The sequence below is a fragment of the Electrophorus electricus genome, chromosome 1, assembly GCF_013358815.1.
Source record: "Electrophorus electricus isolate fEleEle1 chromosome 1, fEleEle1.pri, whole genome shotgun sequence".
Taxonomy (NCBI): domain Eukaryota; kingdom Metazoa; phylum Chordata; class Actinopteri; order Gymnotiformes; family Gymnotidae; genus Electrophorus; species Electrophorus electricus.
The window spans coordinates 19,660,502-19,687,079 of record NC_049535.1 but is presented as its reverse complement, the minus strand read 5'-3'; the positions used below and the strand labels follow the sequence as shown (position 1 = coordinate 19,687,079).

At 40.1% G+C, this 26,578-nt stretch overlaps 4 protein-coding genes across 5 annotated transcripts; 3 read left to right on the top strand and 1 right to left on the bottom strand.

Moving 5' to 3' along the window:
• The first annotated feature begins 850 nt into the window (after positions 1-850).
• On the top strand, positions 851-8,323 carry ush1ga (Usher syndrome 1Ga (autosomal recessive)). Of its 2 annotated transcripts, XM_027000372.2 has the most exons (4): positions 851-1,070; positions 4,406-4,859; positions 5,003-5,805; positions 6,819-8,323. In XM_027000372.2, exons 1-4 carry the CDS (start codon positions 901-903, stop codon positions 6,820-6,822), a joined length of 1,431 nt encoding a protein of 476 aa, XP_026856173.1. In that variant the 5' UTR covers positions 851-900; the 3' UTR covers positions 6,823-8,323. The 2 variants fall into 2 exon arrangements, with proteins under 2 accessions (XP_026856173.1, XP_026856172.1); XM_027000371.2 differs by lacking the exon at positions 6,819-8,323 and having other exon boundaries at positions 5,003-5,809.
• A 6,739-nt stretch (positions 8,324-15,062) lies between these two features.
• Positions 15,063-19,708, top strand: LOC113571443 (tripartite motif-containing protein 16-like protein). The gene is made up of 6 exons (XM_027000386.2): positions 15,063-15,596; positions 16,112-16,207; positions 16,469-16,702; positions 17,268-17,439; positions 17,518-17,613; positions 19,152-19,708. The coding sequence occupies exons 1-6, from the start codon at positions 15,102-15,104 to the stop codon at positions 19,688-19,690; spliced, it is 1,632 nt and encodes a 543-aa protein (XP_026856187.2). The 5' UTR covers positions 15,063-15,101; the 3' UTR covers positions 19,691-19,708.
• A 47-nt stretch (positions 19,709-19,755) lies between these two features.
• Positions 19,756-21,492, bottom strand: amn (amnion associated transmembrane protein). Its single transcript, XM_027000387.2, has one exon. The coding sequence runs from the start codon at positions 21,467-21,469 to the stop codon at positions 20,045-20,047; it is 1,425 nt and encodes a 474-aa protein (XP_026856188.2). The 5' UTR covers positions 21,470-21,492; the 3' UTR covers positions 19,756-20,044.
• An 833-nt stretch (positions 21,493-22,325) lies between these two features.
• On the top strand, positions 22,326-25,559 carry zgc:112148 (uncharacterized protein LOC550424 homolog). The gene is made up of 7 exons (XM_027000388.2): positions 22,326-22,574; positions 22,869-22,939; positions 23,216-23,360; positions 24,060-24,149; positions 24,527-24,652; positions 24,812-24,940; positions 25,059-25,559. Exons 1-7 carry the CDS (start codon positions 22,563-22,565, stop codon positions 25,083-25,085), a joined length of 600 nt encoding a protein of 199 aa, XP_026856189.1. The 5' UTR covers positions 22,326-22,562; the 3' UTR covers positions 25,086-25,559.
• The last annotated feature ends 1,019 nt before the right edge of the window (positions 25,560-26,578 follow it).

Here is a 26,578-nt window from a genome sequence, read left to right as displayed (position 1 = left end):
GCAATATGCTACTGTGTGCATTTTAAAAATAAATAAATAAAAGTAGTAAAGATTTTCACAATCGGTTTGGGTTTTTTAATGTCGTGGTACCGTGATATTTTATACTAGGTTATCAATAATATATTTTCAAACCATAACACCCTTAATACCTCATCTTCTTGCATTCAACAAGAAGATTCTGTAACAACTTAGGGTGTAAGTCAGAATGAGTAATGAATTAACAAGCATAACAACGTATAACTTTTACACCATTCACATTTTGTTTTTAAAATAAGCGCTATCTGGAGTTTCAGCGTTGATTCTGGAGGGTCTATTTTGATATACGTATTTGCACTAGATTTGTTTAAACCCTATAAACATCTTATATAGCTATCACATAATGTTGGATGCATAGTTTTGTCCTTGGTATTAAAAATCATAAAGTTAAAGCGCTTTTCAGATACTACTATTTCGACACAGTATAATGTATGCGCATGTAAACATGAGGTTCTTCAGTTAGTCGCCGTTCTTTTCAGCACTCTTTTGACGTATGTAGCCCACTGAAACTAGAGGAACAGTTTGCATTTTATTTATTATCAAGAGGTAGTCAAAACTACAGCTTAGTGCAAAGTTTGCGGAAAAATAAGACGTTTCGAACCAAAGTGCTTCAGAGCTGCAAAGTACATCTGAAGTTTTAAAATAGTTTAAAGAGTCGTGGCGTCATCATCGACGTTGTAATGATGATGCTCGGACCACAAGTTCAACCACGAGCGTCTTTGGTGTCCGTGGCAACGCGTGATCGCTGTTTGGGAGCAGGCTTGCGACAAAGCCGGGGACATGACGCCCACCACTGCCAAGGGCTGGCGTTTACACCCAGTGCTGTCGAGTGAAAGTTGAAAATGATGGAGGCTGAAGTTCGAGATGAACATGAATGACAAATATCACAGGGCGGCTCGAGATGGCTACCTTAACTTGCTGAAAGAGGCTACGCGGAAGGACCTAAACGCCCCCGACGAAGATGGCATGACACCGACGTTGTGGGCCGCTTACCATGGCAACCTTGAAGCGCTGAGACTCATCGTGGGGAGAGGGTGAGCTATGTTATTAAGCTGCATAGCTTCGATCTGTTTCTTAGTTCCCCATCTTTGCTAGTTTCAGAATCCGTATAACGCGTGTGTTTAATGCGGAGGAATGTGTATCCAACTTTGGGCAAGGTGACAGTTATAAGAGGCTGTCATTAAACATTGGTTTCCCACGTTGGTGTTCTGAAGAAGTTCCTTCTCAGTGTCCAAATATAGCATTTCACTGCCTGCTGCTCCCAGCAAAGGGATATATCAAATCTGTTGGGGGTTTGACAGAACAAATATCATGAAGGCAAGATAGGCCAAATGCATATTATTCACTTTTTTTTCTTGCTGGCAGATTTATACAGTATATCCATCTTACACAAGAAACACATGATTGTTTATATTATCACTGGGTATCAACTCAACCATATAGTGTGCTTGCACTTCACAAATTAACCTTTTCAAAGACAAGTTCTGCATTAATTGAAAGGATGCTTCAGTCAGGCATATTTTTGAATCTAGCAAATTTCTCAACATTCACGTAATCTCTTAAGCATTCATGTTTGAGTTGTTCTCGACATTCACATTTGAGTTGCACAAGTTCTAAGTTCATATTTTCCCCTTGCAGAGTTCTCAGCATTCATGTTTAGTCTACCCATTGCAGAGGTGTCCAGCATTCCAGTATCATTTCCAGTTCTCCACCTGCGATTGTGTGCCTCTTTAACATTTTTTAATATCATAGCTCATGCAGCAGGACTAATAATTTTGCCTTGTTCCACTTTATTAATTAACACATGATCTCCTGGCCATCATTTGATGACAACATATAAAGTGACCAGAACATACAAAAGCCTTTCTGGCTGGCCTGCTTTTCATGCCAAGCTTGACTGACAGGCCCATAAGGAAATATTTTAAGGACAGATTACCTCAAAGGGTCAGGCTTCTAGTCATTACCACACCAGCAGGTTTGGCCAGTGAAAGGCGCTGGCCATTGTGGGATCCCTTCCAGTTCCATGCACAATGTCTGTTAATATACCTCCATGCATGCAAAGGGACAAAATTAATGCTCTGGCCCCAACTCCCTTTTGTCTACGATAAAGTGGATGCAGGCACAAACAGCACGCCAAAATAATGCTCCCACCCCTCCTTGCAAGTGAACTTTGAACACAAGGCCTGTGCCACACAAGCCTGTGGCACAGAACAGTCCACAGGGAAGCCTGTTTTTCTCATCTAAACTTACTCGCACATAAGACAGACATTTATAACTAATGGTAGCTCATATAGCAGTCAATGCTTGTGAGATTGCTGCATATGTTTACTGTCAGGTTAATGGCTTTTGCTGTCTAGTGGCCAGGATTTATTAACAGTGTCAAGGCAAGATAGGGTTTGGTGTGGAATTATTGGGGCTGCTTTTGAGGTGTTGTAAGTTTTTAGGAACTTTTAGCTGGCTTTTTAAATAAATGTTTCTGCACCCAGATAATTTGTATGTGAACTGTGTAGATTAGCAATGTATCCCTTTATTTAAGATACACCGTACTACAAAGAACACTATTCACTCTAGCACACCTGTATAAACACAAGATGTGTGAATGTGCTACCTCAATCCAAAGCACTTTGCTCACACATGAAGGTAATTTCACAGGAAACTCTTGAAACTCCTTACACATGAAAGGGAAGGGCAGATCAGGAAGTCTATGATTTTTATTTACGCAGCTTCTCTCCCACAGAAAATGTTTCTGTTTTACCCCACCTTCTTCCTGGTACTTTTCAAACACTGTATAATTGATCTACATGAAAAAAATGAGACATGTAATGATAATATGTCCAAGAGAAGGTCAAGATCAGGATGATGAACAATTCCGGTGTTGACTAAGTACAGCATTGCACACGGTTTCACTACTGCTCTCTGTGAGAACCTCGCAGCTTCACTCATCTATAATGCACTGCTGCCAGCCTTTGCCTGCACCACCTCAAATATTGATGAGATCCACTGCATAGGTGCCACAGAGCTTGTCTAGATCCAGATCAGAAGCTGCATGTATTAATCTTCTCCAAGTGAGACCACTGATCTGAGACCATTTTCCCAATAAATTCATTTATGTGATCAGGGAAGAGTCTAGGCAATATCACTCATACTCTACTCTAGTAACTATTTATACTTTCAGGATTGGACAAGCATTTCACAGTGGTCTAACTTGCAGTGTTAGGAAAAGGAAAAATATGATTTAAAATAATGTGATTAGCAAAGTAGAAAGGACACAGAAAATTGCAAGATGTAAAGAGTAAGAGTGAGTGAGTTAGTGAGTGAGTGAGAGTGAGTGAGACATTAATGTTTAGATAACGCTCATTAATGTTTTCATTAGTTTTAGTGAAACTAACAATTAGATGATTTTTCACTATTTTGCTTTTTTAAGCACACTTGACAAAGACCACTTGTGAAATGCACAGCTGCTTTGCAGAATCATCTAGTAAGAGACACTGCATTTCTGTGTCATACATGTACATATGGAATGGCTCGTATATAAGTTTCTTACAGTACACACATGAGGAACATTTGAAATTTGTGCAATAAACCTTATTTTTGAGTAGGAAATGTAGAAGTGTATGGTCCTGGAAGGAAGAAAAGGTTATTTCCTCATACTTTGTCCAACCACATCTTCTGAGTCAGCCTTCAGAGAAAGGACCTGTCATGAAACCTGATCTGTGGTTTGGTCCCCAAGCACTGACATTCCAAGGGTTAAACACATTGGACCAGGCTTCTGCAGCTCAGCTTTGTCGGATTCCAAGCTGACATCACACAGAGTGCCATGCTACTGGTCTTTCCTGAAAGAAGATACCTGTAGAGTCACCACACAGAGAAATCGATGGTCAAATTACATACCCAGGTTCAGCTTCATTGAACATGAACTTTCGGTCACAGGGTTGTAGGCCATATATCCTAATCATTTAGTAGTGCAGCTTCTGTGTGGGAGTTATTTGTCAAATTATTAAGTTGTCAAATTATCATTGTATTAATAATTATATATGATATATAATTAATATTCAGACATAGCATCTGTAATCTTGTGCAAGCTTGAGAACGCAGTGTAGACAAAATTAGCTATTTGATGGATGCTGTAAATAAAACATAGCCATATCAAGTTTCTCCTCAACACCTTGAAGTGTTGAGCACATAACCGTCATGTTGTACAAAACACAAACGACGCCTCTTATGCCACATATCACACATCACATTCATGCAGATGAAATTACACCATGCACAATAACAGTCACAGGCCATAAAGCCTGGTGCTTGAGCATGCAATGCTAAGTCTGAATTATAAATTCGATATTTTCTGTCTCCTCTGGTGGTGTTGTAGAGGGAACCCTGATAAGTGTGACATATGGGGAAACACGCCGCTACACCTTGCCGCTGCTAATGGCCACCTCAACTGCCTGTCCTTCCTGGTGTCGTTTGGCGCCAACACATGGTGCCTCGACAACGACTACCACACACCCCTGGACATGGCCGCCACCAAGAACCACATGAACTGTGTGCGCTACCTGGACTCCATCGCCGCCAAGCAGACGGCCCTCAACCCCAAGCTGGTGGCCAAAATGAAGAAGCGAGCCTTCGGGGATGCCGAGCGGCGCATCAGGGACTGCGTCAAACTGCAGCACAAGCACCACCTCCGCATGGAGCGCCGCTTCCAGAAGGAGGCTACGGAGGCTGCCTCCATCTCGGATGCCATGAGCTTCTCCAGCTACGCCAGCAGCACCCTCAGCCGCAAGCCGAACCACTTCAACACTGCCACCAGTGTGCCATACTCACAGGTCTGCCTCAGGCATTGGGTGGGAAAGAGCTCGTTAGCTAGCATTGACTAAGAAGTGTACGTGATTGTCTGGTATGCTTTTGTAAGGTTAGGTGCTGTGAGATTGTGGTGTTGATTCTGGTGTTGGGGCATCTGTTGTTTCAGGCTACCTTACATGCTACAGCCAGAGGAAAAACAAAGATTCAGAAGAAGTTGGAGAAGAAGAAGCAGGGTGACGGGACCTTCAAGATCTACGAGGACGGTCGGAAAAGTGTGCGCTCCCTTTCCGGCCTGCAGCTGGGCAATGATGTCATGTTCTTGAAGCAGGGCACCTATGTGAACCCCAGGGACCGCGGCCGGCGCAACATCCGCGACATGTTCCAGCGGGACACTGAGGACGCCATCTCACGTGCCATCAGTGAGCCGGACTTACAAGGACCAGACGTGGACTACTCTGAGGTCAGCACGGACTCCGGCCACGACTCACTTTTCAACCGCCCTGGCCTTGGCACCATGGTCTTCAGGAGGAACTATGTGAGTGGGGGCCTTTTTGGCATCGGTGCCCAAGATGACAGTAGTGTGGTGGGTAGTGGGCAGGCACCCAACGTGCGCCTGAGGAGCCGTCTGCAGCGCTCACCCAGCCTGGATGAGGACAGCATCGGCAGTGCCCACAGCCTCCAGGAGAGGAACATCCAGGAACTTCCCTGGGAGGAGGTGGAGCTTGGGCTGGACGATGACGATGAACCAGAGAGTAGCCCCCTGGAGGTGTTCCTGGCCACCCTGAGCATGAATGAGTTCATTTCTATCTTTAAGAGGGAGAAGATCGACCTGGAAGCACTGCTGCTGTGTTCCGATGACGACCTCAAGGGTATTCATATCCCTCTGGGGCCTCGTAAGAAGATTATGGATGCATGCAAGAGGCGACTAGAGACCATTGAGGAGCCCGACAACATAGAGGACACTCAGTTGTAAGTTGCAGACTTTGCCCTGCTCATCTAAATATATGCAAAGAGCAGGCACCTTTGCATTATCCATGATGATATTTTCCAGACTTTTCCAGGATGAATGATTGTATTTTTAAGATTACTTACAGGGTGATTAATTTTGATTAGAGCCTGACTGATATATTGTTTGGCTGATAAAATCAGCTGATATTAAAGTTCCACAGAATTATTGATATCAGCAAAAATACCACTAAAAAGACACAGATAACCAGTCGTGCCACTGGGTTCTTAGAATTGCTATATAAGTATCATCTACTTAAGTGTTATTAAGTATTATTAGGTATATAAAAATTATTATTATGATAATTATATACTGGTGTGACGCGACGAGGCAAATAGGATGCGGAGAAGGGGCACGTTCAAACATATGTTTTAATTAATACACAGACGACACATCTAACACTGCACACTTCACTAAACACCTTTCAAACAACAACAACACGTACTACAACACAGGGGACATATATACACACAAGAGGATTACACATAATACAGAACAGGTGGACAACACGAAAGAGCGTGGCAACACGGACGAACACACACACACACACACACACACACACACACACACACCAAGATGTTTGAGGAGGGGGTGGGGCCGTAACGTGACAACTGGAGGCTGTTTTTAATAGTAATCAAGCATAATGCCAGGCGCTAAGGATGTTTATAACTTATTTTTTAAATACGGTGTTTTGCTTGACCACCATATTTAAAAAAAAAACTACAGAAAGGCCATTTTACATGTTTTAATGCTACTAAGACTTTCATGTCAGTCAGTTTAATACTACTGGAGTCCAGTTTTTACCACATAACATTTTATGTTTTATTTTTTAAACAAACTGATATTATTAGTTATAGAAATAATTAGCTTTTCAGAAAAATATAAGTGGTGTCCTCTTTTTTATAAGGACAAGAGTTTTTCTCAGTATGTTCTGATGTTCAAGTGTGTCATTATTATTATTTTTTAATTTTTTCAGATAATGAGGTCATAGTCTTTGTCACCTATCCTGTTCTTCTGCACATACCAGGGGGCATCTGTGCATGTGATACAGACAGAAACGCTAAATGAATGATTCACTGAAGGACTCACTGAAGGACTCAGTGGAGGACTCACTCAAGGACTCACCAAATGAATCACTGGAGGACTTACTCGAGGACTTAGTGAAGGACTCACTGGAGGAGTAACTGAATGCAGCTTTGCAGATCTGCAGCTTAGGGCTGGGCCTTTATCATAAGACCACTGGCCAGATGCTATTACGTCCTTGTCTAGCCTGTGGACGCAGCAATCGTGCTGAAGTTCCATGGTTGCCATAAGTGTCTGTGGGCAGATGCTACCGAGATGCCTGCTGGAGTCACACCCAATCAGACTCTCAGCCTGGTACATGTGCCTCAATGGGACACAAGGCTATGGGCCTGTGCTCCCAACACACATGCATGTCCTTTGTCATTTCAGGCATGACATGTATGTGCAATGTTTGATTTTTTTTTATGACGTAGACTTCTAGTTATAAACAGTTTTGAAATGTTACACTTTTGCAGAATATGGGGCATGTTTTCTAGACCTTGCATTACGAAGCTGAAGAACTTTTATGCGATGCCAAGGTTCTGTCAAACCCCCACCCCCGCCACCCCCCAGTTTCACTGCTGATCGCCAATGGAAATATTAGCAGTTGTGAGTTCTTTTGCAGGTCAGTTAATATCTGTACTAGAATAGTGCACTCTGACTTCCGTCACTTTGTTTACGTATCAAGCCATATATAATTTTAAGACATGGGACATTTTATCATTGTTTTTTAATTATTTTATTGCCTTTTTGGTGAAACATCTTACTCTTTGCTGATTATCTTTAGTTTGCAATCATGTCATATCATTACAGAAACACTCTACAGATTCTCATTCTACAATCTGATCATGCTACATAACTCATACACCCATATTTTTGGCATTCAGTACACCTGTGGATTTATTTCACAGTACCCAGTCCACGCTCACTACATGAACATTAATTTTATATTTTTAGTATGTTTTTCTTTTGTTATTTCATAAAAATGATAGAACATGACATCCAGCACTGAAAGCCTTTATCATGTTTATGAGCAAGACAATAAACTGGTATTGCAGATAGATTTGTAAAGGGTTTTCACCTGTCTCGCTTTTACAGGTTTTTTTTTTGTTTTTTGTTTTTTTTCACAAAACAGTATAAAAAATGGACAATGATGGTTGTCGTTTTCACAAAACTTGTGACTTCTGGAAAGCTTGCCAAAGTAAGTGCTTTTGAATCATATCTCCTCACATCAGCAGACTACAAGTCTGTCTATTTTTGTTCACTTTCAAAAGCTAAACAAAGTGTTTCAGACACCATGGCACTATTATAAGCCTCACAAAACTGGTTGTATCGAGTTCTGTTACCCTAACCCTAGTCTTCATGGTTTATTGCTTGGACACACAGCAATTTGAAACCATACAGCAAAAAGCCCAGAGTGTTGACATCTACAGTATTCATACAGAGTTCAGGGTTAAATAAAATACATTTTGTTTTACGAGTCCTACTTTGTTTGTATGAGACAAGTGTTGATGAACACCTATAATATCTATATGAGTCCAATGTTAATTAGTACCTTTAGTGTTTATATGAAATCAGTGTTAATTAACAGCTAGATACTAATAATATATATATAATTATATTATTATTATTATTATTATTATTATTATTAAGAGGAAAGGTTTTAAGCTAGGCTTTGTAGGTAGAAAGAAAGGTGCAAGAAAGAATAGATGTGCATAAGACTTTCCAGAGGGTAGGGGCAGCAACAGTGTCCACACTAGATAGCCTGAACCTGGTGACAGCTAGCAGATCAAATCAGAGCACCAGAATTCGTGAGACAGGGCATATGGGAGTTATAGTTCAGAAAGATAGGTGGGTGCAGGGCCATGAAGAGCGATGAAGGCTAACAGCAGGATTTTATAGTGCAAACACTCTGAAACTGTTAGTCAATGTAACAGGTACTAGCTCTCTGCCTGCAGAATTTTGAATATACTGGAGATAGCCATGAGCAATGATGCAATCAGAAATGCATTTGTTGCAGAACTACAGAGACACAAAGCTCAATACAGGAACAGAATGACCTGTCTTCCATCTAAGGGTTAAATCCTGAAAAGCTATGATGTCAAAGCAAGCCATCAGTGGCAGCAATAGCTTGTAAACTTGTTGTAAAAGATACTCAGCTGAAATTAACCTTATGTTTTACAGTGACAAGTGTCACTTCGGGTAATAAGTTAAGTCATTCAGTTATCTCTTTCAGACAGAAGGTATGGAGATTTACTGGCCAACAATAAGGTTAGTGATGTTTATGGCCGTATTTTCCTAAAGACTATCTTATTTCTCTGATTGGGGGTGTGAGCTTTTTGTTGTCCACTGACTCCTCTTATTGTTCTTGCTAAGAACTGGTTGAAATACCCAAATGTTCATCTCCTAACATAGCCTTATACAAATCACATTTTTGGATATTTTGAGAGGAGTTGCTATCAATGTATATTCTCATTCTTGTTTCTTGTTTTCCTGCCAAGAATTTACACAGATATACTGTCCATCTGATTCTGGCACTGAGTTCCTACAATTCCCTGAAAATCTTGGCAAAATGCTACTCAGGCAAGCAAAATGAGCCCGATCAGCCTGAAGGGGGCACAGCAGCAGGCAAAACAGGCAGACTTGTGAGTTCCTCTCTCACTGGAGCAGCTATTTAGCAGCTATTCAGCTATTTTGTGTACTTTTATGAAGGGGCACCCAATTTTATTATGACACATAATGCAATCTTAGCCTTAAACAAATCTTGAGTTCAAAGGTCAAGCCAAGGTGTCAAGGCTGAGTTAATGCAGCTCTATTTATTGAACATAGCAATTTGATTGCATAAGAAAAAAACCTTATCATAACAATCAAATCTTTGAGTTAACAACTGAACAACTTAATGATATTATCACTTTATCTACAGATATCATTTATCAGCTATTGAATCTTAGGTTGAAAGAAAAAAAACAGAATAAAAGGACATTCAACAAATTTCTGAAATCTGGAATTGGAATTTGGTTGGAATTTTTAAACAAGAAAAGAATGAGCAACACAGACAAAGAACAGCAAATGAAAATTGCATAATTAACTCTTCACAACTCCATCATAGATTCCAGACGAAGGTGTTGGCCATACAATTATTCACTGGGGTTTGTTAATTTGCTCATCTGTCATTTGATTGTTAATAGAGGGTGATAAGAGAGTGTTAAGAGAGTGCCTTATGTATAAACAGTATTTACAAATTCTCTTAGTTTTCCCAACTAGTGTGTGCATTCATCTGGTTCTGGCACCTCCCCCCTCAATCCCCCAGTTCCAGAACAGACTGATATGCAGTCTCTTCACTGCCAGTTGCATTATCAGCATCAAATCTTAAGCATTAAAACTGCTCATAGATCAGCATGAAAGATAAGCTTCTACAGGCTCTGTAGAAAATACAGTTTTACACAGAGGGGATTCATGGGAAATGTAAACTTCCACTCCCAATTTCCAGTTAATCATGGTTAAAAATATATTGTGCTAACTTTGATTATTTCTGTCAGGATTTTGTATTAAAAGGATTATTCTCTAATTTGTTCATACTACATACTTCAAGTTGATTCAAAAGATTTTGTGACCAAATGAAATATCACATCTCTCTTATAAAACTAAAAGTTTTAAATGCTGATATTTTCTACATGTCCAGTTAAAGCACAAAAATAGTCTAAGACTGACATGTTACTGCACCAATACTGACTGGCACTTATGAAAGTCTTAAAGTCACTTTGACAGTCTTAAAACCCAACATTCATGACTCCATTTCTATCCACCCATTTCTATCTTACCAGGTTGAGTATTATCTAAATGCAGCTTTGTTTCATAGGCGTACAAGGAAATGTCTGACAGACACTTTGACAAACTTTAACCACTAGATGTCACAAGTGGGCTATATGTACCAAAAGATGCTCTTGTTACTAGTAAAGGAATGGATGGAAAGCGTATCATTCCGACTACATGTACTACACAACCGAGAACTGGAATCTCAGTAATGATGACCTCTGGCTAGTTGCCACATTTGCATATTTTAAAATGTATACATTAAAAATAATACAATACTATTATAAACTAGACACAGAGTAATTAACTTTAAACTTAATTAACATACATTCTGTAGTACGTCACCTCTAAAAACAAAGGAAGAAAGTCAGTTTCAGTGGCATTTGACCTTTGACCCTTGACCTTAATATTTTAAAATAAAAATGTTATTCTCACGTGGAAGCTTTTGATCCAGCATGGATGTCAACCGAGATGGGCTCACTGTATCCCTGGGTGCAGGCTCAGTCCTGTTCACCCTGCTGTGGGGTTGAGTCATGTGCTGTAACACCAGGCCCCGTCATGTTCACCCTGCCCCAATGTTGAGTTGTACTCTCTAAAGCTCGGCAGTGAGAGGAGCCCCTCCAGAGCTGGGCAACACAGTGGGATCTGCAGGAAACGCTTTGTCAGGCGTCTCGCTGTCACTCTGAGTAAATATCCATGTGTCCCCCCCAGCATGTCTAAATAGCTCCTACTGATAAGGCAACTGTAATCCAGTGGAGGTAAAATGCTTGTTAAATTGTACAGAGCAATGATACAGCTACAAGACGCCATTATATAAAGAAAATATATCTTCCCAGTAGTTATGCAGTGACTTCAGGGAAATATACTGATGCTAACTCATCATATTTTCCCACTCATACAAAGGATCAGTAAAGCCAACACAACTAATTAAGTATGAAAACACACAAAAACAACAACAACAACAACAACAACAAATCCAAATAAAATAAAAACAATAAAAAACACCCAAAACTGACTAAGAAAAAAAAAAAAGACTCAGTATGAAGTTTGAGGAAACTGGGAAAAGTATGGTGAATGGTATAAGTTATGTCTCATTAAGTATTACATTCTGAATTTCTACAGTGAATAAAAAATACTAGGACTAGGAGATATTACTGATGTTCACAACATAAATGTATTTACTCAGAGTGACAAGCATTTACCAAGCTATTAATTTTCTATTATACAATAATAATATAGAATAATTTAATAATGCCAATATCTATATGAGTTCAAGTTCAAGTTCAAAGTTCAAAGAGGTTTTATTGTCATTTGAGCTATATACAAGTACACAACAAAAACGAGACAATGTTCCTCCAGGACCATGGTGCAACACAAAACAACAGTGCAACAGACAACATGCTACACAAGTGCAAACAGTCCAATATAGTGCAAAAATGTCATTAAATAAACATTAAATAAACAATAATAAATATAGGACAGGACAAATACAAAATGAGTAGACAGTGCAATTATTTAGTCCAGTACACAGTACTAGGCATATGTAAAGCGAGTTGTGCATAGGAATCAGTGACATGCTACCCTGAACAGAGCAGTCACTGTTAGCAGCCAGAACAGTTCAGAGTACAGTGCTGGTTTAGTACAGTACTCTAGCAAGGAGGATAATGTGCAAGACTGCAACAGGAGTGCATAGTTTATTTGTGTGAGGTTTGACTTTAGCACTAGTCCAATGCAAAACAATGTGTGAGTGTGTATAGATATGTATGTATGTACGTGTGTGTGTGTGTGTGTGTGTGTGTGTGTGTGTGTGTGTGTGTGTGTGTGTGTGACTGTGTATAAGCATGTATAAAAGTGCCCATTTTGGAATCTGAATTGGAATTGGAGTTAGCCAGAGTTCAGGAGTCTAATGGCTTCTGGGAAGAAGCTGTTGCACAGTCTGGAGGTGCGGGACTGGATGCTGCGGTACCTTCTTCCAGATGGCAAAAGGGTGAACAGTTCATGTGAGGAGTGTGTGGGGTCTTTCACAATGTTGGTGGCTTTCCGGATGCAGCGTGTTATGTAAATGTTCGTGATGGAGGGAAGAGAGACCCCAATGATCTTCTCAGCTGTTCTCACTATTCTCTGGAGGGTCTTGCGGTCAAAGGCGGTGCAGTTCCCAAACTGATGCTATATATTATGTTTGTATGTACTCTTATGTGTTTATGCACACATAAATACTTCATTTGATCCTTTGACCAACAAATTGGACTCTTCTCCTTTACTAAGGTTATTGTTAACATCGTAGTTTCAGGTGTTTTGCTGATGCTACATTGACAGGCTCTTGTTGAGAGGAGTGGCACTAATGTTAGCTTGCTGCTCCTGGCATGCATTTAGTACTGGTTCTGGGTGAAGCTCTGTTGCGTCATTGTCTGACTCATGCAGTTTCAGTTTCCTTTTGGAGCCAGGCCAACATCATTATTTAGCACTAACATTACTTAGACTAGCATTAATATTACTTATCTTGTCTGGCATTAACTGCGAGAACTGGCACAGGTGGGTATCACATATTGCCCCTTGCATAATGTAGTTTATATGGAGTCATCATGATCTCTCAGAACCTGATATGGAGAGGGTAGAAAAGAATACAGGGAGCTTGTGAGAAATGCTGGTACGCAAGAAAAAGTCACAGTATGCCAAAGAGTAGAAGTAGATGTAGAAGTACTGCGTAGCAGTGAGTACTGGACCACTTTGAGCACTGCTGGTCAGACTATTAAAAGCCAGACATATCACCCCAACCCCTAGCCCACCCCTACACCTACACCCCAGATTTTTCAATGGCTTCTGCACAAATATGTAGTAAAACAACACTAAATATGTTCACCTAACTGAACAATGAATTTGTTGAATTTAGGAATTCAATTAGGTTGCATTCCCTTGAAAGTTAATTTGCTCCATATTTACCATGACCATATTCTCTTTAGCACGCCTACATCAGAAATAAAGATAATATTGATGACATCCCTGTTAACACTGTTAGCTCTTGCTCATGGTAAAAAATAATTAATCTACACATTTAAACACTGGAACCCTTTTAAATGGTGGTTATGCCTATTTCAACATTTGGAATTATTTCCTTCTGCAGCGTCCAGTTTGTTTAAAAGGTTTGTGAACTATATCAGAGTTTCCATACATACATTTCTCAGAATGGTTTACTTATTGTTTTTTTTATTGAGTTTGAACAATACAGACAATATGATTGAGTAATAGACCTTGTAATAACCCGTGGCAATTAAGGAAGAGTAGGCGCTGTCTTTTCACCAACCTCCTTTAACAAGCTCAGGCATGCTTATTACAGGAACAGACATGTATGGAGAGGGTGGACTGAAATATTATATTTAAATCACGTTGTTTCAAGCAGCGATTTCAGTAATGTAGCAAACAAGTTTTCTTAATTTACTATACAGCTTTAAATATTCACATTTGTTATTACTTACGAGATAACAAATGTCGACTGTGCAGGACCATAGTGCTTATCTTCTGAAAGCATATATTCCCATGCTATGAATCCATTCATTTGTAGTCTTTGGTCTTTTAAGTCCAATAGATTTATTTTACAGAATGGGTTAAAACCAAGCACTGTATTGTGAAATCTTATATCATATGTATTAAGCTCTGTATGGAAAAACAATTTTACAGTCTGCCTAATAGGTGTAGAATCAGAACAAATGCATCGTGATTCAGCCATTTAATGAATCATAATAACACATAGGCCGCCACATAAACATTGATACAGTTTAATAATGGGAAAGTAATGTGGTAGTAACACTAAAATTTGATAAAACTTTAAACGTAGATAAAATTATTGAATATAATCAATTTAAATACATTCACCTTTGCTCACAGATATCCCAAAAAATTATAACTCAAAGAGACCAAACTATTACAACAATTTATTTTTGAGTTAGTGTTAATGTAATAGCTTAATTTCACCCACTTCTTGAATATTTATGCCAGTTGTTTTTGTTTTTTTTCTTTTATTAAGATGCGCTGTTAGTGAAGTATAAACAGGGAAGGTTCTAGAAGATAAGAAAAACACCACACTACTGAGGCCAATGCTGGTGTTCGGAGTGACCCCTTCCCATTCTACTTCTGCTATTATGTAACATGCTATTATGTTACTCCTCCCTCTTCTCAGGAGTCCCTACAGAAGTACCATGCACACCCAGGCACAAGGTGTGGCTTCACTGACCTCAGACAACTTTACATACCAGTCTGCCTGTAGCAGAAGCAAGTGGGGGAAGGGAAAAAGATAACACTGTAACAACAGGAAACACTGCATAGTTAACTTTTTCTGACTAAAGAGAACTTCAGCACTACTGAAACCCTGTAGGAGAGAATTCCGAACATGGAAGAAGTCACTTTACCTAAAGAAATTCCAGTTGGCACTTGGCCAACCATGGAAAATAACCACAAAGAAGGTTGCGGAGAAGAGCACGAGTCAGTGAAATGCACAGCTGCCGTAGAGACTCTGAGCGACAACAACACACCTTTGGAGGCTTGTGAATGTGCCTCACAATGCACCGCTGTCCCGCAGTCAGGGGTGGAGGTGATGTGTGACTCCTGCATGGAGGAGCCCCGGCAAGCTTCCAAGTCCTGCCTCACCTGCATGGTGTCCTACTGTGAGGAGCACCTCCGACCACATCTGGAGAACAGCAAGTTCCAGAACCACCAGCTGGTGGAGCCGCAGCTGGACACAGAGCTGCGGGCATGTGAGTGCCACCGCCTGGCCCTGCAGCTATACTGCGCAACAGACGGCTGCTGCATCTGCCCCAGCTGCGAGACAGAGGAACACGAGGGCCATGCCGTGACTGATGTAGCAGAGGCACGCAAAAACATAGAGGTCTGGCTATGAATCTGTGTGTGCATCTGTGCATGTGTGTATGTGTGTGTGTGTGTGTGTGTGTGTGTGTGTGTGTGTGTGTGTGTGTGTGTGTGTGTGTGTGTGTGTGTGCGTGCATGTGTATGGGTGTATGCAAGGAGCACTTTGATTTTACCTAATAGTGGCTTAGGCTAGCCTTCGGATTAGCCATGTTTTTAAAGACAAGGCTAGATATTTAATTCATTCCTTCATAAATTTGTTTAAAATGCCCTTGAAGTACTGTGTAATCTACTGTGTTTGTTAAAACTGTTTGGCCCTCAAAGGGAAGGCTTTCATAAAGGAAAGTTTTGAATATATTGGTCACATGCCTTGTTGTACATTTTGAATCTGTTTAACTACCAAATAACTTACCTCTAGCAGTGCTCTTGTTTCAGATAGCATTTTCCTCTCATACACTGCTATCATTAGTAAGAGAGCACAAATCTGGATCTTTGATGTGTATTTGTGTATGTGTGTGTGTGTATGATCATCTGAAGGGAGAGCTCCAAGACAAACAGAAGGGAATGGTAAAGACTTTAACAGCAGCAGAGGAGGCCATCAACAAGCTACAGAAGAACACTGCATCCATAGATGTGAGTCTCTTCTGTGCAACAGTGATACACCAAACACTGATTTTCCTACTGATGCATGGCCTCACCACTCAGGGTTATCTATAGAATCACAGGCTAGTTATATAATGCCTATTCTCCAAATCTAGACTCTCTTTTTTTTTTTACATTAGTTAAAAGTCATCTGTCTAAAACTTGAAAATAATCAACCTCATCCAGTACTACCTTTCTGAAAAAAAGGGCCTACATCAGCTTTATAAAAGTTCCCTCTGTGAATGTGCTCAGAGTTCAGTGGCTGGCGTGCAGGCAGTGATTGAGCAGCAGTTCTCATCACTGCGAGTGGCGGTTGAGGATGCTTGTAGGAGCTCTCTGGACATGCTGGACGGGGAACACAAGCAAGCGCTAAGTCAGGCTGAGAGCATCAGGACTCATCTGGAGCAGAAGTCTGGTGAACTAAAGAAGACCATGACACAAGTGGAGCGATTTGCCAAGAAGAAGAATGATGTAGACTTTTTACAGGTCAGCCTGTCTAAGAATACTACAGTTATGTGTGAGAACATTTAAGGTTATGTAAAGGAATCATGGTAATCGTTACATCAGGTGGCTAGCAAGTCAAATGATACTAAATTACTCCTATTGACCATCATTTACTGTTAGACAGTGGTAGCGTTACTCTTAGGCAGTGGTTAAGGTACTTGACTTATAATTGGAAAATTGTTGGTTCAAGCCCTTCTACTGCCAAGTTGCCACTGTTGGGCCTCCTGAGCAAGACCCTTAACCCTCAATTGTTCAAGTTGTACTCAGTCATAATTGTAAGTTGCAAATGTAAAATGTTAGACACTTGTTAATTTGTAACATTAAGTTGAGCTATTAAAAATAAACACAATTTATGATAGCATTCTTTAATTACACACAGAAACAGCAAGGCCACTCTTTAGAGTTTTTTGAACTTTAGAATATTTCAATTTAGAATCAGGTCATGAACCATTTCACAACACTTACAAACTGAGATGTTCAAGACCATGAAGTATATGCATAAACCGAAGTGACCTGAAGAGTAATTTTCACGCTGATCCGACTGCAGGAGTACGCGGAGTGGAGAAAGGTGTCGACAGATGTCCAGTTGCCCAGTGTTTACATCAGCCTCATAGACCGGCTGGCCACATTCAGCAATTTCATCAAAGAGTCGACACAGGCCACATGCAATGAGCTGAAGTCTACCTACAATGTTCAGCTGAAGGAGCTCTGTAAAAGTGGTAAGAGTAAAAGCAAAGGGATCTCATACAGTCCAAGTGTGGAATTCCATCTAGGTGACCTGTGCCTTTCCATCACAGACAGACTGGGTATTAAAACCATGGTTCATCCAAGCTCTCCGACCAAGCTACAAGCCTTCAGCCCTGATCCTGTTACCAGGGACGACTTCCTCACCTGTAAGCCAATAACTGCTTATCTGCACTGATGCTGTTATAAAAAACAATATTTTAAAAATGCAGAAATTTTGAATTTAAATAATATTCTGATATTTCTTATGAGAAGATTCACTGCCTGGTCAAAAAAAAGGTTACACACGCTAATATTTCGTTGGACCACCTTTAGCTTTGATTATGGAATGCATTCACTGTGGCATCGTTTCCACAAGCTTCTGCAATGTCACATTTATTTCTGTCCAGAGTTACATTAATTTTTCCCCAAGATCTTGTATTGATGATGGGAGATTTGGACCACTGCGCAAAGTCTTCTTCAGCACATCCCAAAGATTCCCAATGGGGTTCAGGTCTGGACTCTGTGGTGGCCAATCCATGTGTGAAAATGATGTCTCATGGCCCACAAACCACTCTTTCACAAATCCTAGCATTGTCATCTTGAAATATGCCTGTGCCATCAGGGAAGAAAAAATCCATTGATGGAATAACCTGGTTGTTCAGTATATTCAGGTAGTCAGCTGACCTCATTCTTTGGGCAGATAATGCTGCTGAACCTAGACCTGACCAAATGCAGCAACCCCAGATCATAGCACTGCCTCCACAGGCTTGTACGGTAGGCACTAGGCATGATGAGTGCATCACTTCAGCTGCCTCTCTTCTTACCCTGATGCACCCATCACTCTGGAACATGGTAAATCTGGACTCATCAGATCACATGACCTTCTTCCATTACTCCAGAGTCCAATCTTTATGCTCCCTAGCAAATTGAAGCCATTTTTGCCGGTTAGTCTCACTGACAAATGGTTTTCTTGAGGCTACACAGCTGTTTAGTCCCAATTCCTTGAGTTCCCTTCACATTGTGCATGTGGAAAAGTTCTTATTTTCCCCATTAAACATATCCCTGAGTTCTACTGTTGTTTTTCTACGATTTGATTTCACCACATGTTTAAGTGATTGCCACTCACGATCATTCAAGATTTTTTTCTGATCACATTCCCTCCTCGAAGATGATGTTTCCCCACTGCCCTTCCACTTTTTAATAATGCATTGGACAGTTCTTAACCCGATTTTAGTAGTTTCAGCAATCTCCTTAGATGTTTTCTCTGCTTGATGTATGCCAATAATTTGACCCTTCTGAAACAGTTTAACATCTTTTCCAGGACCACAGGATGTGTCTTTCGACATGGTTGTTTAACAAATGAGAAGCTACTCACTGCATCAATTAGGGTTAAAAAACTTGTTGCCAGCTGAAACATAATCACCCATGCAGTAATTATCCAGTGGCAGGCTCTTACCTATTTGCCTAGTTAAATCCAGATGGTGACCTTTTTTTTTGGCCAGGCAGTGTATTATGTACATTTTGACATATCATCTTTAAGATGACTCACTTTAAATTATATTCAGATAAGCTTACTCCATAAGAAGTCAAAAATTAATTTCAAGCATTTATTTCCTAAATATCACATTAACTTTTTCATCAAAAGGTGCTAAATGCAGGGCATTGTGGGTATTCGTGATTGTCATTTATGCTAATATCTTTGCAGATGCTACCAATCTAAGCTTCGATCCTGATTCTACACACAAGTTCCTCAGGCTCACTGAGGACAACCGAAAAGCTACTAACACAACGCCATGGCAACATAGCTACCCATATATGGCTGAGCGTTTCGAGCACTGGCGCCAGGTCATGACCTCTGAGAGCCTCTACTTGGGCCGCCATTACTTCGAGGTGGAGCTGAGTGGTGAGGGGGCATATGTGGGCCTCACTTATAAAAGCATCAACCGCAAAGGACAAGAAAACAGCTGCTGTGTCACAGGGAATGATTTCTCATGGTGCCTCGGTAGAGAAAGCCATGGCTACTCTGCATGGCATTGCGACGTGGAAACCTCTGTGGAGGTGAAGGAGTTCACGAAGATTGGCTGCTATGTTGACTATAAGAAAGGTCTGCTGGCCTTCTATGGCATAGCTGAGACCATGAACCTTCTTCATAAGTATAGCGTTCGGTTTCTGGAGCCATTGTACCCTGTGTTCTGGCTCTCCAAGAAGGACAATATGGTTGTTCTAGTTAAGCCAAGTGATTAGTAATTTCAGATTTAGAACATTACAATTTAGAGTTTCATAGCCTCTTTAAGAGCAAATACTTTTTTAATGAAAACTAACAACATTGCCCTACAGTGTCATGTATGCATTAATGAGCCAAAGATGACCTCATTTTGAATTCTATTTGATGTGAAATAATTTTTAAAAATCTATTAACATTTTTTAAAATCAGATGCCATTTTCATCATTATCTTGACATTACATCACTGAGATAAATGAGTGTGCATTCATAACTGTTTTGTTTGTCATGTCAACAACTAAAGTCATGCTTTCAATAAACTATTTCAAAGGTGATTATTCTATAATCAAATTACTGGTAGAAAGATTGTGTACATCTCATGCACTGAAATCAGTTTCATCATACACAGGATTTATGAAATGCACACCTGACTGTGTTAAAGTAATGGTATTCAGACTCTCTACTCCATATAGCCCAGGTACATCAGGTATCATGTTTGTCTTCTCAAACATGGGATTGTCAAAGCCATGGTCTATGGGCCCACCTGGTTCTCCAATCTCACCATCCTTCCTCCGTCTTCTGAGAGAGGGCAAATGTGGCATGCTGAGCCTACCTCGCCGATGCAGAACTACCATGAGGACAATGAAAGCCAGCACAGCCAAAGTGCCCAGCACACCCGCTGCCACATTTCCAGCTATCGCTGCAGACACATCACTACTACTTGCCCCTGAAGAGGCATGGAATTCTGCACGGTCAATGCCCAGCTCAGAACCATGGGCGCTGGCGTCTTTCAGTACCTCACGGGCAAGAGCCTCCGCTAACATGCCAGATGCTGGACCTGCATTCTGGTCCTGGAGAACCACCTGGATTTCATGAGTAGTCTCATAAGGAATGACTCCCAGCAGTCTGTGTGTTTTTGACACCTTTGACAAAGCCATCTGGAGAGACCTGTAATTGGGCAGGCTGAGGAAGAGATTCTGCATGTGTTGGCGATATGATTCAAGGTTGAAGTTGGCAGAGAACTGAATGGTCACGATGGCACCACAGACATCGCAACAGTGGCCCACTGGATGCAGGGGTTTCTTGCAGTCGAGCTGGGAACACTCTATATTTGCACAGATCCAATCACGGTTGGCCGAATTTCCGCACGGGCACCCCGTGGGGTCATTGCAGGCTGACCCATCAACTCTGAGTGAGGAGGATCCATGGAACTGAAGTTTACCCAGACTTGATGCCATGTAATGAGAAAAGTCAAAGTTGTTGCTGAAAGTCTGGCCCAAAATCGATACACTCTTGACAAGTACACTGCCTCCATTCGCCGATATGTCCACACGGAAAGACGAGGCATCCCGGAACACTGCATCGTCATGCTGACAAGGAACACTCTCCTCATGGACGAAGAAGAGATATGAGCCTCTGTGCAGGTCATCTAAAGAAGCTGCCGCCTTCCACAGAGCTGGGTCGAACCACTTCAGAGAGTTATGGTCTTTGAACTGTGTGATGACACCTTCACCACAAGCAGGATCATGACCTTCTGTGATGGAAAAACCAGCTCTTGAGGCTAGGATAAACTCTCCATCCATAGGCAGGATCATTCCGGAAAGTGCATGAGCTGCCCCCACATACACAGCTACTTTGGTCTGTTCTGGAAACTCCACTTGGTCACTCCCGCAAGGCACTAAATCTTTGTCCCAGTTTGTTGCATTTTCAAAGTTAGTGTCTGAGACCCATTGTTTGTATAGCGCACATGCAGAGCTGAGAATACAGAGGAAAAGAAAGACGTCTTCTGTGATTGCCATCATGAGAGATGGTGAAATAGGATAGAAAGTAATAAGAATGACCTTTGGACTGTGAGTAAGAATGTGACTATCACATGAAACACTAAAAGTTTTGTTAATGAGAATTCATAACAGCCATTTTGTCAGTCAAATATTTACCACAGCTCCAAACATGCCACAAAGCACTGCATGTTCTGGAAAACAGGTTTATCCTGTCTCTCCTAAAACCACACCCCTTGCACACTGGGATTGCAAGAAATTGGAAACTCACTTCTTCACACTGGTCTCTAACTATTTGGAACACTATATTTAGCAAGGAAGTAACAAAATGTAAATATCTTTAAATATAAGTTCTGTGTTTTATAAGTTCTGTGTTTATGGGGCTCTCACAGAATATTGAAAACCTGGAAAAAATTTAAGGAGAAAGGTGGATCTCAGAAACATCCCATTTGCACAAGATTCTAACCAAAAACCCTTCTTTCCCACTCTATTTATTATGATGTAATATACACAAATCAGACCACAGCATTTGGTGATTCCCGATAAGAATGAAGAATTTGTTCAGAATAAATGTAAGGATCAGCTGTATTTAGAGCTTTAAGTGTTATTTAATGTATTATATGTCAAACATGTAAGTTCACGGTGCGAACCACTGTACTATAAAAAAGAGCACGTAGCCTAGAATATGAAAGGGTTAATAATTAGGCCTAAATAAACATGGCATTTTGATTTTGATAAATACATTTTTTTTTCTTCAATTAATCTGTGAAAAGTGCACATAGCTGAATAGATGACTTAGCCATTTAACTCCATTCCACCCACATTCACCGGGAAATCTCGCGTTCGCCCTCTGTCGGTTTTTGACGTAACGGGAGGAATAGGAAGTGGGTATTCCCATCGTAAACAGGCTCTGATAACACCAGAGACCTCTAAACAGGGGTATTAGAAAATCATTCGCTGACCAGCCCTTTTTTTTTTTTTTTTTTTTTTTTACATTTCTTTTCACATCATTCCATGTTAACATCAGATTTTCTATTTGCCCCAGGAGGTCCGTTGGGCAAATCTATGGATACCTTTGTTTACATACACGTCACCAGGAAGTAAAAGAAACTTCGAAATGTTGAGACAGGTAAGTAAGATAGATATACATTTCATATTAAAATTGGTAGCTAGATATTCATTTAAAAAATGTATTTATCTCCCATTAAGCTTTTTCAGTTTACAATAACAGTTACACCATGTAATGCAGCAAGGCACAGCAGGGAATAGGACATGACCAGCTAATGTGAGGAATTACGCTAATTTAACGCTACCGTACCCTGCAATGTAAAAAAAAAAACACCTTCACTTGCGTTACTACTAAAATATAAAGCTTGATACTCCTGATAAAGCTTGCTTAAAGTCATCGGGCTGATGTTGACAGGATTCACAAGGCGACGTGCCACTGTTCGATGAGGATGACACTGCACTCAGAAAGAACAAGTTAAAAATCCAGTGAGTTTTAAAAATAAAGTTTATACTATAGTTTGTGTGAATTTCTCGGTGGTATTATTTTAAAAATATATCCACGTCTGCTTTCCTGTCGCTGTGGGTTATGAGGTTTTCCCGATGTGACATAAAACACATCTCTCTACTACATATTAGCAGGCTAAAAGTTCTGTATTACACGAAATACGTTAACGCTACATGCTGCTTAGGTCTCTTCGTTTGGAATATTAGATTACTGATATCCCAGGTCATCACTGATTGTCTGATTTAATGTTCTCCTAGACACCCTGTGGCCACTTTCTTCCACCTGTTCTTTCGAATAAGTGCTATCGTCGTGTACCTGCTGTGTGAGCGTATTAGCAGCAGTTTCATTGCCAGCATGGTTACCATCATACTCCTTCTCTCCTGTGATTTCTGGGCAGTTAAGGTACATAGACGCTTTCTCTGAATAACACTGAATGCTACAGATGATGTTGGTGCATTTTAAGAATACATTTGATGAGCTATTTATACATTTGCTGAAAAATATCACACAGACCATTCGCTCAGACAAAGTCACATGTTTCAAGTTTCAAGTTTTCAAGTTTGGTTTATTTGGCACATACATAGTCATACACAGTATAACTCGCAGTGAAATGGTTTGAGAGTGCTCTGTCCAAACTGAGGAGAAAAAAAACAAGGGTGTATAGGGAAATATCTATCTATCTATCTATCTATCTATCTATCTATCTATCTATCTATCTATCTATCTATCTATACACACACACAAAATATATTAACAATGTATGTACAATATATGTATAATATGTTTATATACACAATGTACAATGTGTATATATGTATATGTATAAATGTATGTACACAATGTATAGTTCCAGCTTACAATTGTTGCATATAACATCACATTTTGTCACGATACATTTAGATATCATTGGACTAATCTAGTATTATGTCATGTTACATTGTTATATCATCCTGCTAATTATTATTAGTGTTATGTTACATTGATATTACTAATTATAACTCATTTTATGTCATGTGTTACATTCATGTAACATATTACAAAATAGAACTTTACTGTGTTACATGTTAGTTAGGCTTTTATCTTATATGTGCCCTATATCAGAATGTTACTGGAAGGCTTCTGGTGGGATTGAGGTGGTGGAACCAAGTTGATGACAATGGGAAGAGCCACTGGGTGTTTGAGTCTAGAAAGGTCAGTGAATGCATCAAAGTCGTCATCATCATCAACGTCATTTCTGTCCTTTTTGGAATGTTTCCCATGTGCAAACTAAACCTTACAACATGTTCTGAGGCCTTTACTGTGCACAAACAAAATTGAGAAAAGATTAGCCTGTAGCGAAAACTGAGGGGAGCAACCACACATGCTTTCACACTTGCAGGAGACCGATGTGTGCTCTGACCCCCAGACCAAAGAGTCAGCTCTCTGGCACAACAGCTAGTGCACCATTTCACCTCCTGAGTGTCTCCATCACATAGCTATTGGTTTAATTTGCAAAGACTATGTTACACAACATAAGACAGCTGCTTGCTTTGGGGGAAAAAACCCATTCTCTTTATTTCCTTCTTTAGGAAAGCAGTAAAAAAGAGACCTCGAGTTCAGAGGTCCGAGTGTTCTGGCTGGGTTTGGTCATGTGCCCAGTCTTATGGGTATTCTTTGTGTTCTTTGCTCTCATTTCCTTCAACGTCAAGTGGTTGGTGAGTTCATGAAGTCGAATGAATTTCATAAATCTAATGAGCTTTCATTAGCTTTTTTCATGAGCAGCAGTCAAGTTTTTTGTCTCATTCTTGAGAGTGTTTATTCTACTGCAACTGTCTGCTGAGTTTCTATTTTGTCTTTTTTGTTTGTTTGTGCAGGTGGTGGTGATTATGGGACTGGTATTACAGTGGGCTAACCTCTATGGGTATGTCCGTTGCAAAGTGGGGGGTGGAAGCAATCTGAAAACCATGGCAACCAACTATTTTGGCCTTCAGCTCTTTAAGCAGGTGGACAAGTTGTTTCATGAGATTTAAATTTGTTGTTTCATAAGATTAAATCTTACTTAATTCACAGGAAATATGAACATAAACTGATTTCATGGATGTTATTTGCATTTTTTCACAGGCAATGAACAATTCACAAAGACCCTAAGGTGCCTACAAAAGATCCATTATGTTGGTGCTGCAAATGTCTTAACTTATTTTCTTAAAATCACATTCAGTGGGACACTCACCTCCTCTTGCATTTGTTTGTTTTGTTCTTCTTCTTCCTCTGAAAAAATGAATGTGGGCTTTGACCTTCTTATTTAAAACTGTCTGTGGGGTTTCCATCAGTTTTCTAAAATTAATTTTCAAATTCCTAAATATATAACATGTTGCCAATATATTGTAAAATAAAAAGAATGTATTGTTATATACGTTTTGATGTTAGATTTATATATGGGCCTTTGGACGAATGAAAATTGTTCTTTTAGTGGCCTCTGATGTTCATTTATCGCTTAAGAGTAGATGAAAGAAATGTGAATAATATATGGGGATTCGTTTTTGTAATAAAAATGTTTAAAGCATTTTATTTAATCATTCTTTGTTATAAGGTGCAATAATAAAAATCTCCACTGGCCACGTTCAGCGTAGCCGAGATTTTTTGACCAACAGGTATCGCTGTTGTCATATACAAAGTTCCAGTTAGCCAAGACCTCATTTCTTGGGTATCTCTCAACTGCTAACTAATTAGAAACTTAAGCTTATAGCAGAAGAATGATCGGATAAGTTGGTATTGTTAGATACAATTGTTAATGTGGCACTGGTCAATATAAAATTTCTAAGCGTCAGTGTCATTGGGATTGTCTTGTCTTCTACTTGCTACCACTTTATTTGAAAATAATGAGTCAAATTTTTATAAAAATTGTGTTTCACAAACATCAATCCTCTCATGTTTTGGCAAATGCATTGAACTTTTTCATCATGCACCAACATACTGAGACTGTAAAACAGATCAAACAGAATTAGATCAGACGTCGACATGTCTGGATTTGGTCGTTTTATATTATCAAGTTGCCTGGGTCAGTTAAGCTAGTTTCATGGGCTGATAAAGGTATTGTCTGAATCACTCAAAACCCTGGTTTTGTACCTCTGGAGTCCATAATTTGGCCATTTGATTTCTCTCTGGCTTTAGAGGCAATCATAAATAAAAATAATAAAAACCTGATGAATTAAATGACTACAGTCATTAACTATCTGGTTTGGAAGCAGTAGGACTACCTCTGACTTACTGGTTAGGACAGAACACACCAGTCATTCAGTTGCATCAGATGTTTCCATAAATAATGCAATTATATATACTAATTATATCATTTTTCATTCTCACCGCAGAGAACTTGGTACTGGAGCTCTGTGCTGGTGTACTCCAGCAGGAAGACAAATCTACGCACACAACACAACCGAGAACTAGAATCAGGATTGGGGAGGGAGACAGGCTGTGGGAGAGACAGGGGAAGGGAGACAGCAAAATGCTAGAAACAGCAAGGTTTTGAGTTGGATTCCTAGGGAGCACACATACTATTATCAAGATTAATATGTAAGTTGGTCTGGAAAGAGCATCTTCCAAATGCTGTAAATGTAAATGGCATTGGGCTATTAATGCGC